The following is a 14,689-nucleotide window of genomic DNA, read 5'->3' as shown; positions in this document are numbered from 1 at the left end:
GCCAGCGCCACGGGGACTGATTAGTGCTATTACATAAGGCGGACATCAGTCATTTCTAAACGCGCGGAGGCCGAATTTTCAAATTGAAACTCCTCTATTTAGGAAATCTGAGGTTCTACTTTTGAACAACTGTGACTACGGCTGGGCGCAAGACTGGAATGTAGGTATGCCTGCTGATGAGACTGGAACATATCTATTGCCTGCTGTGTTCTATTGATGTTGATGGATCTACTTACGGGTTCTTCTGTAGCAACGTGTGGTCCCAAGGCTGAAATACGGTGTACCCCTGCTGATGCAGGCTGCAACATATCTGGTCCGTCCCCGGTGTGTTCTAGTGATGCTGATGGATCTAATCGTGGATTCTTATTTACCTGATTCAGCGTCCATGTCTGACAAACCTGTATATAAGCCGTCTGCTACTTCCACTATCGTAGACAGGAACTACCATTCGAATTAGTTGTCGCCATGTTGAACATTCATGACTACGTGACCATTCCTTTGCCTGCCCTGCCACAGACACAGGCTCTGGACAGCGAGACGTTCAAGCCTCCAGTCTTAGATGGTTCTCTCACCATCACAGAAATGTATGATTGGCATTTTGACCATACACCCAATCATCCGATCTTCATCTTTCCGCGGACCGCAGATGGCGCTACCAGCACCATACTGTGGCCTGAAGCTGTTCGTGCTATACGCAAGGCCGGCAAAATCACCCTTTCACGCTTCCAGGAGAAAGACACTTTATCATCGTCCCGTATTCCGGTGATTGCTACCTTAGCTGCTTCTGGTACGTCCCGTCAAAATTCGGTACATCTTTTCCCCAATCTCATCGACGTGGCATCGTAAAGACACAATTTCCTATTATACGACGGTTATGGGGATAGCGTATGTGGGCTATACAGTTTTCCCAATGTCTCCGCGAAACTCCGCCCAAGCAGTCGCACATCTCATACGTGCCGCTCGAGTCACGCATATAATTGTGGGGGCTGAAAAAATGTTCCACGATCTTGCAGCAGCAGCTATAGAGTTACTACGCCACAGTGGAGACCATGCTCCTCACGTCCATGAGATGCCCTTTTTCGACAAGCTTTACAGCCACGAAGAAGGAGATGAAGATCTGCCGAGTCAGGCGGTCAAGTCATCTTTAGACACTGTTGTGTTCATACTCCATTCTTCTGGTGAGTTTAGAATAGCATATATACTATTTTGTTTGACCATCTCTTGCATGTGTCAGGTTCAACATCGTTCCCTAAGCCAATCTTTTGGACTCATTTACATCTCCTGCAGTGGGCTTCTGTCCCTTGTGAGCATCGTTATTATGTCGTGTCATTTTCAGACTGCTCAGTCTAGATTCAGATTTTGGTGAACGCGATTTAACTGGTGTAAGGTTTGCGTCTCCTGGGATACCAATGTTCCATGGAATGGGAATGTTCCAAACTGTGTGGACGGTAAGTTCTACATACTCTTATTAATAGTACTGAATGATGATAGCTTCAAGGCTGCGACTGGTGTGATTATCACCGTATTTGAGCCAAAGTCGCCTGCGATTGTTCCTACCCCAGAAGTCGTCTTTAAACACGCCGTTGATACAAACAGCGATCTGATCTTCTGCGTTCCCAGTTTCGTGGAGGTGAGCACCCTTTTGTCGATTCAGTTCGTCTATCGCTAGACTATGTCTCTAGGTTTGGTACGAGAACAAGGAGTATGTGAGCTGGCTCTCCAAGAAGCAAGGCGTGGTGAGTCAGATGCCTTGGGGTTATATGCATGACGTGTTCTGATTTGCTCAGCTTTTCGGTGGTGCACCGTTAAATAAAGAAGTAGGCGACGCTCTAAGTAAGGCTGGTGTTTCTCTGTTCAGTCTTTTCGGAACGTCAGTAGAAATATATTCCTGATCATAACTACACTCTCAATTATTGATTTTTGTTATACAGCACAGAGATTGGCATTGTTACCTCTGTTCTACCTAGTACGAAGCAACGTTTATCTTTATTACTCCGTTTCTGAGACTCATTTACAATGCAGGAAAACCCTGTCCGGACTGGCAGTATATCTGTGTTTCGAAACTCATGAAAACGGAGTTCCTATTCAACGACGACGGGAAAGCAGAGCTAATTATCCACGTGCGTGCTTTTGAGAAGATCTCATTTTTACCGATTCCTGATCACCCGCTATTTTATTATCAGCCTCATGCATATCATGTCCCCGTTGTAACAAACGTTAAGCGGGGAGACGTTGAAGCATATGCAACCGGTGATCTTTTCACGCCTCACCCGACATTACCCGATTACTGGACGTACTACGGTCGGGCGGACGATCAGATTGTACATAGCACGGGCGAGAAAGTACGATGCTCTCTCTCTTCCATCTGTCCACTTCTTACTGAGCTTACACCGCTATTGTCAAGACAAATCCTGGCCCTCTAGGTACGCTAATCAAACATAATGCCAATACTCCTGTTTCATGTGTGTCCTTGTAGAAAACATCCTTGCGCAGGATCCTCACGTACAGAATGCAATTATATTCGGTAGCGGCAAGTTCAATTGTGGAGTACTTATCAACCCTGTGGAGGCGGATAAGTTTGATGTCACAGACACGGAGAAAGTAGCAGACTACAGGAATAAGATCTGGTACGCACAAACTTGTTATTCCTATCATTAGGTGGCGACGATTCAGTCCTGTTTTTGAATAGGCCGACTGTAGAGCGTATGAATCTCTATGCACCCCAACATTCTAGGATATTCAAAGAAGTGCTCTATTTGCAATTATTCTAGTCGATCTTTCTCATCCTTACCTCATTTAGATGATAATCATTGCGTCGCCATCAAAGCCATTCGTATTCACCGCGAAGAACACACCCCGTCGTCCTTTCCTGATCAATCAATATGAACCCGAAATCAATGCTTTGTATGCGGCCGTAGCCGAAACCACTCAACCTGACCTACCTGTTCCCTCGGAATGGAATATGGCAAATACTTTGAATTTTGTGAGAACTGTGGTCGCAAGGACGCTAGGTAAAACTGTCGACGACCAGGACGCTATATTCCAGCATGGTGCTGATAGGTGAGTTGTCCTTCTTTTGAAACCAGTGAACATATATCAACAAACATCCAGTCTTCAAGCCACTTGGATCCGAAATTATATCTTCCATGCAGTCCGAACATCTGCTCAGGTGGATACGAGAAAATTTCCAGGAAACCTTGTATACCTGCATCCTTCCATCTCTGCGCTTTCAACCTTTGTGTACGAGGAGATGGTTTCATCGCATCAAGAAAATCGGGACGTCTCTGCAAATCAGTGCCAGGAAATGGAATCAATGGTTGAAACCTACAGTCAAGCATTCCAGAATCATGTGCCTTCCACCGAATCGAATGCAGAGGACATAGTATTGGTCACAGGAACGACCGGTGGAGTTGGAGCTTATATACTGGCAGAATTATTGGGTACTGCCAAAGTTTCTAAGGTATACGCCATCAATAGGAAGAATAAGACTGTACTGCTCGAAAGGCAGAAGCTCGTGCTTGAAAACGTCGGGTTGGATCCAGCTCTAGCGTCTCATTCAAGGCTTGTCTTATTAGAAACCGACATCAGTGAGTCTGGCCTTGGACTAAGCTCGGAGAGACTCGAGGAGGTGCGTATGACCCTGCCACAATGAATAAACTCTGACGCCAATATTTAGATGAGATCGTCGGTCACGCATATCATACACAATGGTATGCTAACGTGTAGCTATCTGGGCGTGCTTTTCTTGACGATTTGATTGATAGCTTGGCCCGTGGATTTTAATATCACTCTCGCCACTTTCCAACCTCAAGTAAAGGGAGTTCGTAACCTGATTGATTTTGCACTGTCAAGTTCCCTACCAGAGCCTCCTCGTTTTATATTCATGAGTTCCATTGGAGTATTTCGCAGTGCGTCATCTCATAATTCAACTATGCATGACTAGTAGATTGACTTCCCTGGAGACCTCAAAACCGCCAATCCTGTTCAGGAGACAGCTGTCGATAGCTCCATTGCTGTGGGTTCTGGATACGGCGAATCGAAATGGGTATCAGAGAGAATATTATTGAATGCGGCGGCAGAAACCACGTTACGTCCAATCATCATTCGACTTGGCCAACTTAGTGGCGGTTTGAACGGCTATTGGAAAGAGAAGGAATGGGTTCCTTCCCTTATCCGTTCTAGCATTCATTTGAAGTGTCTTCCTGCACTCGACCAGGTAAGTCAAGTCTACAGGATATTCTCAAAGCGTCGACTCAGCGTAATTGCCAGTCCGTTACTTGGATACCCATGGCTGTCGCCGCGAGGGCCATCACTGAAATGCGCAATGCTGGCGCTCCAATCCTTCATGTCGCCCATCCGAAAGGGACGCCGTGGTCGACGATATTCCAACACTTCTCAAAATCACTTAACGTCCCGATAGTACCATACAAACAATGGCTGGATCTTTTAGAAGATTCTTCGCTGCACTCCAAAAGTTCAGCTCCGGCGCGAGAGAATCCAGCATCGATTATTCTTGACTTTTTCCGTGCGGCAAAGCCTTCCACAGAAGAGGCCATGGGATTACCTCGTATGTCCATAAACGAGGCGCAGGCAGCATCCACCGTGTTAGGTAGTGGTAGTTTATCAGCACTCGGCGCTTCAGACGTGGAGTTGTGGTTAAATTACTGGCGAAAGACTGGCTTCCTTCCCACTGGCAAGTGATAGCTTTGTGGATCTGTATCTAGGTTTCAGTACTGCTTTTACCATGGTGAACTGCGGACTTTTGTGTATCATATACGTAAAACTTGATCCTTGCTACAAATTGTATTCCCAAAACACTCCCAGAGATTTCTTGGTAGCTCGCTAAGTCGAGCTTAATTTCCTTTATACAAGTCCAGGTGATCCAGATAAGTTTCGAAGCTAACCTTAGAGCTGGTTTCGCGATTGAGACATGCAAGGATCCGCCATCTTACGGAAGGTGCGTTTTGACACCTAGCAAATGATTCGTACATTCGAAAAACAGCGGTACCAGGAGACCGAGACAATCGGTGGCTATAAATGATAAACCCAACTAGGATCTTTAGTTATCTCCGCCTAATCAATTTGTGCTACGGCAGAGTGGATCAAGCTAGCAGCATCGTTTGAGCAAGGTTTGATGCTGCATACAAATGGCAAGGGTGCACTGGCAGAGTTTGAGATGTGCTTCAGCGGTGACGAGATGCGATCACTACGCACCTGACCAATCCAGAAGTGTATCCATACTTTGGCTCATTTTGCCGTTCTCATCGACAGCCTTGGTGATATCAAATGTGGTACGAATGCCGGTGACCCCGATCCAAACCGATGAATATGCCATGAATCGACCTGGGCATATCCTTCTCCCATATCCGAAAGAAGCGATAGGATCTTGAGTGGAGGAATTAAACTCGCCATCTTTGAGAAAGCGTTCCGGTCGAAAAATCCATGGATCAGGATACGTGGCTTCGTCGTGTAAGGTGGCCCCGTAAAACTCCTTTTGAGCCTTCTACTGCACTTACTTTAAGCATCGGTAAAAGGAAAAAGGTCGACGAAATGACTACCTGAATGCGAGTTTTAGCTTACTACCACAGGCTATCGTTGCATAAAGATTAACCATGTTGGCACCCCCTAGACGACATAGCACTTGATCAGTAGGGACTTAGAGTAAATTGACCGGATTCACCAAGGAATGCTGACGCAAGAAATCCCTTCACCGAGCGTTCACGATCTGGGAGACTCGGATGGAAATGTTCCACGCAACGGTCTATGACCGTTAGTAACCTTGATTTGGTGATCTAGGTGTTGAAACAAATGGTGAGAAATAGGTCATCAGTTTCAATACAAAAGAGAAGGCTTTACAGTGTTCGAACCACGTATCGCTGCTTCAAAAGGGAGGTTTAAACATGCTGTCTGCCAATTCACGCCATAATCATATTCCACTACCGATGCTGGACAAAAATTTTGAAGGAGCACGATTCGATGCTCTAGTCATTTGTTACTGTAAGCCATTGGACCAACCGCCCAATCCCGACCCATGCTGAAATACAACATTTTAGCGCGAATGATATTTTGCTTACAGTGACGAAAACTTACAAATATTTGATCATTGGAAATTCAGGTCTGGATAAGAAATCAGATAATTAGCCAGTGTCTCGATTCGTGAAATTACGCACCTATCAGACCAAATCCTGGAGCATTTTTCGAAAGTGTCGCTGGCGACGTCTCTTGTGTTGAGGAGCACCAGCCTTATCCCCAGAACATTCAGAGATATTATATCAGATCCTGGATTTTGTGGTCATCGATTCGTAACTTACCATATTGTTTGCACCAGCGATCAAACACCAACCAGTGGAAATTTGGGAACGTCAAATAGATTGCCTAAGAGAGGAAGCCCCACAGGTCTAGGAGGGAGAGGGCGACGACTGCTCCTCCGCTGAAGGTACCATATCCATATGAACAGCTGATGAATATCATGCCCAATGCAAAGCTCGACGTGTAGTCGAATATGGCCACCATTACTCCAAGGAATATATATCGAAATATCGGTTCGCTCCGTTGAGACGAGGACAGTTTTATAGCAAAAAAATTGCATTCGATTGGGAGACCATAATATGGAGGAAGCAATGGCCACTGAAATGATCACGTTGAGAAGAGAGGCACAAGAAAACGTACCAGACTATTTGGGAAACAAAAGGTGCCAGAGACATGTAACAATGAAGACGTGCTATCGCATGATAGTACAGAACTTTAACAGTATTAGACTATTCTCCATTTCAATAATTGCGTGCGATAAGCCACTACATTTGTGATGATAATAGTTAGTCCCACAATGCAGATGTGAGCCCAGCTTAACGTGGGGCTTCCCGGAACGCCTGCGTGTTCCAAATCCAGTGAGCACCAAAATAAACCTCTACGAGCTCTGAAGTGACATCGTATAGGAATGCGAATACCTGTGACATATTGACAAGTCTGAGCTAGCTCGAAAATTTCGGCCTGTTTGATTTATGCGGCTACTCCAGATCAGAAGATGGTAAATAAGACTTGTCGGTTTCGTTGGACTGTCGTCCACATTCTTCTCTTTGGATCCAACACAGCGTTATATTACGCACTCGCAGTGCTGTTTCGCTACCTGAACTTCAGGTTGCTCTGCCAGTGACAAGTCTGAGAGCTATTCAACCTTCGTAATGCCCGGTGGCTTGGAATGTACAACCTTTCCCACGACTGTTTTTGTATCAGCCCATCATCGACTCGGACTCATTTCCAGCTGGTTCCCTTATCCATTTTTCTGCCGTCTTCGAGCAATCTATCAATAGAAATAGAAAATAGAGATGCGGTTCGCACCGTTAGCTGCATTGTTAGTCCTGCCATTACTTTCAACTGCTCAGGTATGTTTCACTTGAGTATACAGTATATGATCCTGTTACTGATGATTAAATTCTGACACCGCAGTCTTCGAATTCTCCAAACGTCCAGCTTTCAACGTCTGTAATAGCCTCAGTTGGCCTCGGCTCAGGCCGGGTCGTTACTACTGTTTTGCAGACCACGGTGTTTACAGTGGCGGCTGCATCTCCCACTGTAACTTCGTCGGGAAATAACACATCATCGGGCAACTCTACCAATCCTACTAATTCTACCACTTCCGGAAACTCGACGTCTTCAGTAACACCGAGTAATTTGCCTACAGCGGCGTCAAGTGTACCAGGAGTGAATGGTGGTCCCAATGGTGCCCCAAGTCCGGGTGCCAGCGCACCTGGTGGTATTTACGGACCACCAGACGGGTACATCGCTGCTGCAAATGCTCTGAAGAGGAATGCTGTTGTTGTGAGTCTCCTCGGGGTGACCATTGGAACAGCTTTGGTGTTCATTTAGGACTGCATGGACCTGTCATGTTGTCATCTGGGTACGAGATACAATATCATAAGGGTCTTTTATTGGTTAGGTTTTCTTTCTTGACGGACAGACAATATCGGCGATTATATTGCGCACACTACATTTAGTCATACATCCTCTCTTTAACACCCTCACCACATATACTGTACACCTGTCGTCTGGACTAATGGTAGACTCAGAAGCATGACGCTTGCAAACTTTTATCCTGATAGCCTGGCCTGTCGCGTGACGGTGGCGTGATAATATTGTGACGGACCGTGTCAGCTCACTTTTTCTCAATGATTCTGATCAGGAAGTTCGTTGCGGTATGTCGACCCGGAAAGGACCGCCAAAGTCACGAAAACGCCAGCGTATCGAATCCCAAGATCCACATTCTGACACTGAGGAGGTCGTCTTACTCCCTGACGACCACAGCCCAGGGCCCAGCCGACATATAAAATTATGGTTCCAGGATGGAACCATCGTTCTATTCTATCTACCCATTCCAAAATATTCCGCGACATGTTGGGTGGTTTTTAGCTTCTCTATCAAAAGTGCATATAAAATGTCATGTTTGATAGAGAATTTGTTCAAGCTTACAGCTTAACATATTTGTGGAAGCCATGTATGCTGCATTAGTGTCTGCTTTTATCATTACTCACTGATAATTTCTCTGTTTATTTAGATTTCCAGGTTTGCATAATACGCGACACTCAACTTACAATACAAACGCCTTGATACTGTTATCTTACAAATAAATATTTCCTCGTCGGTGAACGATTGAAGTCGATCAAAGCCGGATGTCACCGGGAACCGATGGTCTCTTTCGCCATTCGACTTCCCATCCTTTTGCGGGGCCCTCAGCGTCGCCTTCATTTGGTAACCCGAATACGGCGGTAAGAAGCCAGATGTTACTACTATCAGGTTTGTGTTTCGCAACGAGCGTAGGTAGAACCGCTCGGGCGACTATCAGATTCGAGTTGGCATCAGTGCGTAAAGCCTGCCCATTTCTCGAGCAGGTGCTCCCAATATCAGCGATTCCAGACACTCCAGCTTTTGACGTAGCCCTGGCTTCTCCCGCTTCCTCGTATGTGCCATATTTACCCTCTGGAGCTGGTTCCAGCGCTCGCCCATCCTCTCTCTGTCCGTAGATAGCGAAGCCACCTTCTGCTGACGTTAAATCTCTCCCTGTCTTGATTCTATGCACCCGCAGGTGCCATAACGGAGCTTCCAAGGTAGGCGGAACCAGCCATGTCTCTACTTCGACGTCTTTCCAGGGGTACCACATCGACCTCAACCACTTTCCATTTTCAATCCTTGCTTCTCTCGTATCCCTTCGACATTTCCAGGTTTCACCGTTATCATCACTCAGTGCAAGAGTGTTGTCGCCCCCAAGTTCTTCCAACGTCCCGTTTCCTACAGGTACACTGTACCCAAATGCTGATGAGTACGCCAGCTTTCCGTATTTTGCAGCGCTTTGCTTGACAGGATACGAGCATTGCTGACCGGACGACAATAAGAAAGTGTGACCGCCAACGTTAGTCGCGATGTGGAGAGGTTTGTGAAGCACTGCGGTAGTGCCAAGAAGTTTTGACGGATAAGGTTCCTCTTTCGATGTCCAAAACGGATGAGAATCTGGGAGCGCTAGAGTGACGAATGATTTGCAGCACCAGTACGGCGAACCTGGAGAGTTGTAGTTCTCGGTCATATTGTGATTGGGATACACGAAACCAATGGTAAGTGTTCCATCAGGATAATATGCTCCAGGCTGCCGCATCCAGTAACGTATATTTCGCAGCTGCAAACCTTTGATCACACCCCAGGTCAACGGTGCAGGTAGCTCTACATCCGCAAATGCAAGAGCACCCCAGAAAGAAGACATGGCGAATCGGTATGTCATACTTCTGCCGAAGGGGATAGCACGACCTGCACTATATGAGATTCAGTACAATGAATAAATCTGAGGTAATTACCTTCGGCATCGAAGTAACGGATAAAGTCCTGGGCGAAACGGCGAGCACGGTTGCGGTATTCCTCGCACCTTTGAGGATCCTCTGCCTGGGCAAGCTTGGAATATACAAGTTGCGCGAACTGAATAGCAAAGGAGGACGAATAATAGTCGAGCTGTATAACCCCTTCTGGTCCGTCGCGCGACCAGCCTTCGCCAATGTAGAAAGTATCCAGATGGTCCAAGTCAGCTTTCATTCGTTTCGCATCAAATCGAGGAGAGCCGACTTTTGAAAGGCCAAGGTTGGCAAATACCTATGATTTATCGCGTACATTCCTCATGGCGTAAATTCCCTGTTAATGCCTCAAAGTATGTAGGATAGACTCACGCGAAACCAAAGCCAGTTAGTATTAGGCATCTCTTTATCGTTCATTCCTCCAAGCCAGCTTTCAAAGTTCTTCTTCGATGCATCGTCTAGTGGATCCCATAGTTTCTCTCTCGCCACAGCTAGCGAAAAACCTATTGCAGAACACTCTACCATACGCTGATCCTTGTTCCTCATATCTCCCCAGAATTCTTCGTGATCGGGATTCGTTCCACTAGAAAACCCATCTACCCATCGCTTAGTGCCTTCATAAGACCCCCCTCCAGCAAGAAGTGCCGCAAGACCCCAGATGGGACGAGAAAATCCTTCCAACTGAGCAGCAGCCTCGTCATAATGAGTAGCGGTGTGTCCTAGATGGATTCGGGCTCCCCCAGGAGAGGTATGAGGCCCAAGGGGGTCCAGTACGTTGACCAAGAAGTTCGCCAAATCATTTTTGGTTTCAAGAGGATTTTTACCCCAGGGTCTAGTTCCAGCGAAAGGATCCATGTGTTGAATCCGGTATTAAGGGAAATGGCGGACTGAATTCCTTGGTGGGTGATGGGAGGCTTGTCCTTTCTATATGGCGGGATCGGGAGAGGGGTTTATTCGGTGGGCGGACCGATCGGACCGTTCTGTTACCTTAGATGGCTCATGCCCTTTTTTCTGAGGCACCTGTTCGTGTTCTTCGTCGGTCACTTGCTCGTCGTCAAACGTTCAATGGCTGTTGCATGTGGATATTGGGCAAAGCTATTTTCCGGTACCTTCGTTCTCTGATTTACTTCATGTGCACAGCTGTGATGATAGTGCACTGACCATTGACGATCATGCTCCGCCATACAGAGTACTATAGGCTTTATTAGTCCATCGCATTGTACAAGTCTGTCTCCTCAATCACCAGTCAAAAGTGATGTCAGTCTATAAATATTGTATGCTTCTTCCTGTTAGAATAAAACTGTTTTGATGCCATCCAATCGGAGGATCTTTTGTGATGCTTCCTAGAATCACGAGGGCGAGGTTTCCCATTAGATCATTCAGAATAGTCCGTTGGTATCATCTGCGGGGTTTATACTAAATACTGCTTCGAGATCGAGGGAACTGCGCATGCATCATCTCCGACCTGGGCGTCACTATAGATAACTGCGAGCATTGTGATGGCTGATGCATTGACTAATGTACAAAAATAAGATACAACGGGGATCACACTGGACTCGATGCAGATGGCATTATCCATAACAACAATACCAGGCAGCAGGAAGAAAGAATGATGAAATACAACCTTACAAAATCTCAGCTTCAGCACGAGGTAACGGCCAAACAATAATGGAAAGTTCCTGCCTCCTCAGTGGAAGAGTTCCACCCTGGTCGCAGTAGACTATTCCACAACTGGGCAAACCGAGCATATCCCACAATTGCTCCCTAAGGCGTTTCTGCTACTACAACAAATGTAAAGTTAATGTGCGGATACGCATGGAGAGGATAGATATTCTGGGTCGGTTGTGACTTGATCTAGGGAAAGGTGGACGCACCTCTCTCATTAAATTCCTAGTATACGGATAGCGTTGCACCAAAGCGTTCACATCAAATGCAAAAATGGGACCTTCGTCACCAACAAGTGTACCAGTAGCAGATTCGCACATGCTATTAGCAGGAGCGTGGGTCTGGGGTGGTTCCTCGGTTGAAGCACAGTCATGGTCGACGACAATGCTAGCGGCGGCGGGAAATAGGTGATCACGTGGAAGCTCTTCAAAGGTAGTATTTGAGTACTGATCAGTGGACGATTTATTGGAGGTAATGTCGTTGGCATCTGTGACTGATATTTTTGTGGCATCGGATTGAGTGTCCACTTGATTAAGTTTCGCAGTCGGACGTTGCTTTTCTGGTCTGGGCTTGCCAATAGCAACCTCTTCAGCAGCTACGATACCCCCTGGTGATATGGGTGGAGGAAGATACGTTATGACCCGTCTTGCACCGATTGTGCGATTATTCCCTTGCATTTCTTGTTTTGTACCATTTGATCTTGAAGTAACCTTGCCCATATTTCGATTTGGTATGGGCAAACGGAACCTGCCAGATTGTATAATCTTGTTTTTCCTCGAATCACTTGTGACTGCACGAAATTTCTTCCTGGAAGGTAAAGTCGTCCATGTAGCGTCAGAATCTTCTTCAGCACCGAATGCATAAGCAGAGACCATGCGAGAAAAGTCTGTTGGATTACGTTGAACACTTTTCCGCGGTGGGCTTATAGGCGGAGGCGAGCTGGGTGGAGGGGGCGACGGGCTCTTCAGTTGCATTCGAGATTCGTAAGTTGAGACAGACTTTGCAGGAACCCTGGAGACTTCAGAAACAGCAGGAGTTATGCGCATATTGGCTGTCTCTATCAGCCGCGGATTGAAGGGTGGGGGAACTGCAAGGCCAGGATCAGAAGGGAGCACACTTTGCACCGTCGACGCGAGCCATTGAGGCATCCTCTGGGGCTCAACGGTACGTGGAGCAGGAGATACATCGAAGCAACGTTCAAAGGTTGGCTGTGATGCTTGTGGGTAAAGTGAGTGGTCTTGACGGCGATGCGTGTAGGCCACTTGTTCAGGTGCACGATGATTGATGTGACTTGGTACTGTTAGTTGTTGCGGAGCTTTTGGGACGGCATATATTGACCAAAATAGTTTCTTAGTAAAGGGAGACAAATATACCTGGTATATGCGCCTGTATCGGACTGGAACGAGAGTGGTATTTGGGGCAGATATACCCCTGGTTTGTTTCGAACACCTCCAGTTGATGAGGTATTTGGCCTTGCCTATTATAAGCCACCTGATTTGGTCGAGACGGGAGGAAAGTGTTATCTTCGTAGGTAGGTCGCAAGGGAGAAGACTGAGAAATTGCTTTGCATTCAAACCGACTGTGTGGGGACGCGTAAATATGAATTGGGGAAGAGAAGGACTGTGATAAGTTAATGCGACGAGGTGAATGAAAAGGAGTAGCAATATTTGGCGTGGGATGCATATCCGCAGCTTCTGACGGAAGTATCAACATTTGACCGGCTGAATGAGAAACAGACGTCTTGTGAGGAGGTACAGGCAAAAAGGGGATATTAAAATGGGCTGTATGCGCAGAGCCTTGATCATTTCGAGTATGAACAGAGCGAGGAACAGCTGGATTCAGTGTGGGCGCTCCAGTAGACGTTTTATGCGTCCTTTTTGCTTGTTGCTTACTCTTCTGAGGAAGGACTGAATCGTCTGGCTTCAAAACACTCCGCATATGACTTGGGGGTGGCCGTTCGGCTTGCTTCTTGAATGCATCAACGATACGACCTTGAGGCTGCTTCAACGGTGCTTGTTGACTCGGTGCTTTGTGCTCGATATGTTTAGACGAAGCTGCAGGCCGAGATGATGCATTTATCTTTGCGATTGTCCAGGGATTGGGTTTGTACTCCACGGTTTCTTGTCTAGATGCCAAATCGAGGTCCCTGAATAGTTGCGTATCGTCTGAAAGTGCGTCTCGTGATTGATCCTTATCGTCATCAGATTCACCAGAGTCATCAGAGTCGCAATAAAAGCCCCCATAGCTGCGATGATTGAAGGACCAGTTTGAGCTTGTATTCGTTGTCCTCTGCGACCGCGATTCAAGTTTTGGAGTGGAGCCTTCAACATGGCTCGAGTGCATGATTCTTTTCGAATTGAGAACGGAACAGTGTCGTAGACTTTGATTTGAAGGGGAAGCTTATCATAAGAGCGAGAAGCACATCCACTTGCGAAACAGAAGACTCAAAATGACAGTGTCACAAAACCCTAACCTTAGATTACTTGCTCAGCGCACAACTCCCACAACGTCTTACACAGAGTATATTGATACGAGAGCGATAGCTGAAAATCGAAGACATTCGACGTTGAAATAGTGTTGATGGAGTACGGTACAAACACGGTGACCGTTGCCATTTCTGATACTCTTGAACCGTACGCCAAGATCAGAAACAGAATGCCGGCGGCTGCCCGAAGGCAACAAGCTGCCAACAGGCCGAAGACAACGGGGACATATCCGACAAGCGTGGACACTAGGCAAAGGCTGTTGCAGAGGAAGGCTCAACCGTGCATGGCGCTTGGGGCGTGCTTGGGTGTCATTAATTCAAGCCTTCGAGTTGAATAGGCTGTGTGTGAAGTAATGTTCTCGGTGAGATGTAGGGACTGAGCACAGTTTTGAACGTTATTTCGAACGCAGACGGGGACGAGTAGGGCGGATATTGACTCAGGCCAAGACTTGGAAAGGTATTTGGAATATCGATGCCCTGTCTGAGAACTACGACTATCGCGTCATTATTCTTGACATCCTTCGCATATTCTACGTCTCGGTAGAACTCGGCAGTCCTTTCAGCTGTAAAAAAACCTGCGAGACTCTCAGACTCTCAGTACAGCGTGAAATCCATCGACCACTTATCATGAAACTCACGGTCCGCCTAGTAGAAACAGACGGTGATCTACAACAAATCAAAAGACCTTCAAAATCGCACCGTTTCGCAT

At 46.7% G+C, this 14,689-nt stretch overlaps 7 protein-coding genes across 7 annotated transcripts; 4 read left to right on the top strand and 3 right to left on the bottom strand.

The window, feature by feature from the left end:
- Positions 1–400: 400 nt before the first annotated feature.
- Positions 401–4,819, top strand: SERLADRAFT_444920 (uncharacterized protein; the record flags this gene model as incomplete). Its single annotated transcript, XM_007313214.1, has 18 exons — positions 401–787; positions 849–1,178; positions 1,235–1,303; positions 1,357–1,448; positions 1,499–1,630; positions 1,683–1,736; positions 1,788–1,870; positions 1,932–1,966; positions 2,023–2,120; positions 2,184–2,342; positions 2,405–2,423; positions 2,477–2,627; positions 2,690–2,747; positions 2,801–3,060; positions 3,112–3,632; positions 3,765–3,908; positions 3,963–4,216; positions 4,258–4,819. The coding sequence occupies 18 exons, from the start codon at positions 466–468 to the stop codon at positions 4,699–4,701; spliced, it is 3,225 nt and encodes a 1,074-aa protein (XP_007313276.1).
- A 133-nt stretch (positions 4,820–4,952) lies between these two features.
- SERLADRAFT_456356 (uncharacterized protein) lies at positions 4,953–5,614 on the bottom strand (the record flags this gene model as incomplete). Its single annotated transcript, XM_007313213.1, has 4 exons — positions 4,953–5,161; positions 5,215–5,412; positions 5,457–5,503; positions 5,559–5,614. The coding sequence occupies 4 exons, from the start codon at positions 5,612–5,614 to the stop codon at positions 5,103–5,105; spliced, it is 360 nt and encodes a 119-aa protein (XP_007313275.1).
- A 1,600-nt stretch (positions 5,615–7,214) lies between these two features.
- SERLADRAFT_456355 (uncharacterized protein) lies at positions 7,215–8,120 on the top strand (the record flags this gene model as incomplete). The annotated part of the gene is made up of 2 exons (XM_007313212.1): positions 7,215–7,382; positions 7,447–8,120. 2 exons carry the CDS (start codon positions 7,326–7,328, stop codon positions 7,864–7,866), a joined length of 477 nt encoding a protein of 158 aa, XP_007313274.1.
- Positions 8,121–8,567: 447 nt separating this feature from the next.
- On the bottom strand, positions 8,568–10,685 carry SERLADRAFT_444917 (uncharacterized protein; the record flags this gene model as incomplete). The annotated part of the gene is made up of 3 exons (XM_007313211.1): positions 8,568–9,792; positions 9,840–10,128; positions 10,203–10,685. 3 exons carry the CDS (start codon positions 10,683–10,685, stop codon positions 8,657–8,659), a joined length of 1,908 nt encoding a protein of 635 aa, XP_007313273.1.
- A 46-nt stretch (positions 10,686–10,731) lies between these two features.
- On the top strand, positions 10,732–11,114 carry SERLADRAFT_456353 (uncharacterized protein; the record flags this gene model as incomplete). The annotated part of the gene is made up of 1 exon (XM_007313210.1): positions 10,732–11,114. One exon carries the CDS (start codon positions 10,737–10,739, stop codon positions 10,950–10,952), a length of 216 nt encoding a protein of 71 aa, XP_007313272.1.
- A 341-nt stretch (positions 11,115–11,455) lies between these two features.
- Positions 11,456–13,838, bottom strand: SERLADRAFT_405188 (uncharacterized protein; the record flags this gene model as incomplete). The annotated part of the gene is made up of 4 exons (XM_007313209.1): positions 11,456–11,608; positions 11,705–12,703; positions 12,869–13,074; positions 13,388–13,838. The coding sequence occupies 4 exons, from the start codon at positions 13,836–13,838 to the stop codon at positions 11,456–11,458; spliced, it is 1,809 nt and encodes a 602-aa protein (XP_007313271.1).
- A 198-nt stretch (positions 13,839–14,036) lies between these two features.
- SERLADRAFT_456352 (uncharacterized protein) lies at positions 14,037–14,559 on the top strand (the record flags this gene model as incomplete). Its single annotated transcript, XM_007313208.1, has 1 exon — positions 14,037–14,559. One exon carries the CDS (start codon positions 14,076–14,078, stop codon positions 14,316–14,318), a length of 243 nt encoding a protein of 80 aa, XP_007313270.1.
- Positions 14,560–14,689: the final 130 nt, after the last annotated feature.

The sequence above is a fragment of the Serpula lacrymans genome (assembly GCF_000218685.1).
Source record: "Serpula lacrymans var. lacrymans S7.9 unplaced genomic scaffold SERLAscaffold_2, whole genome shotgun sequence".
Taxonomy (NCBI): domain Eukaryota; kingdom Fungi; phylum Basidiomycota; class Agaricomycetes; order Boletales; family Serpulaceae; genus Serpula; species Serpula lacrymans.
Note: the sequence above shows the minus strand (reverse complement) of the source record. Positions and strands in the feature narration are given on the sequence as shown.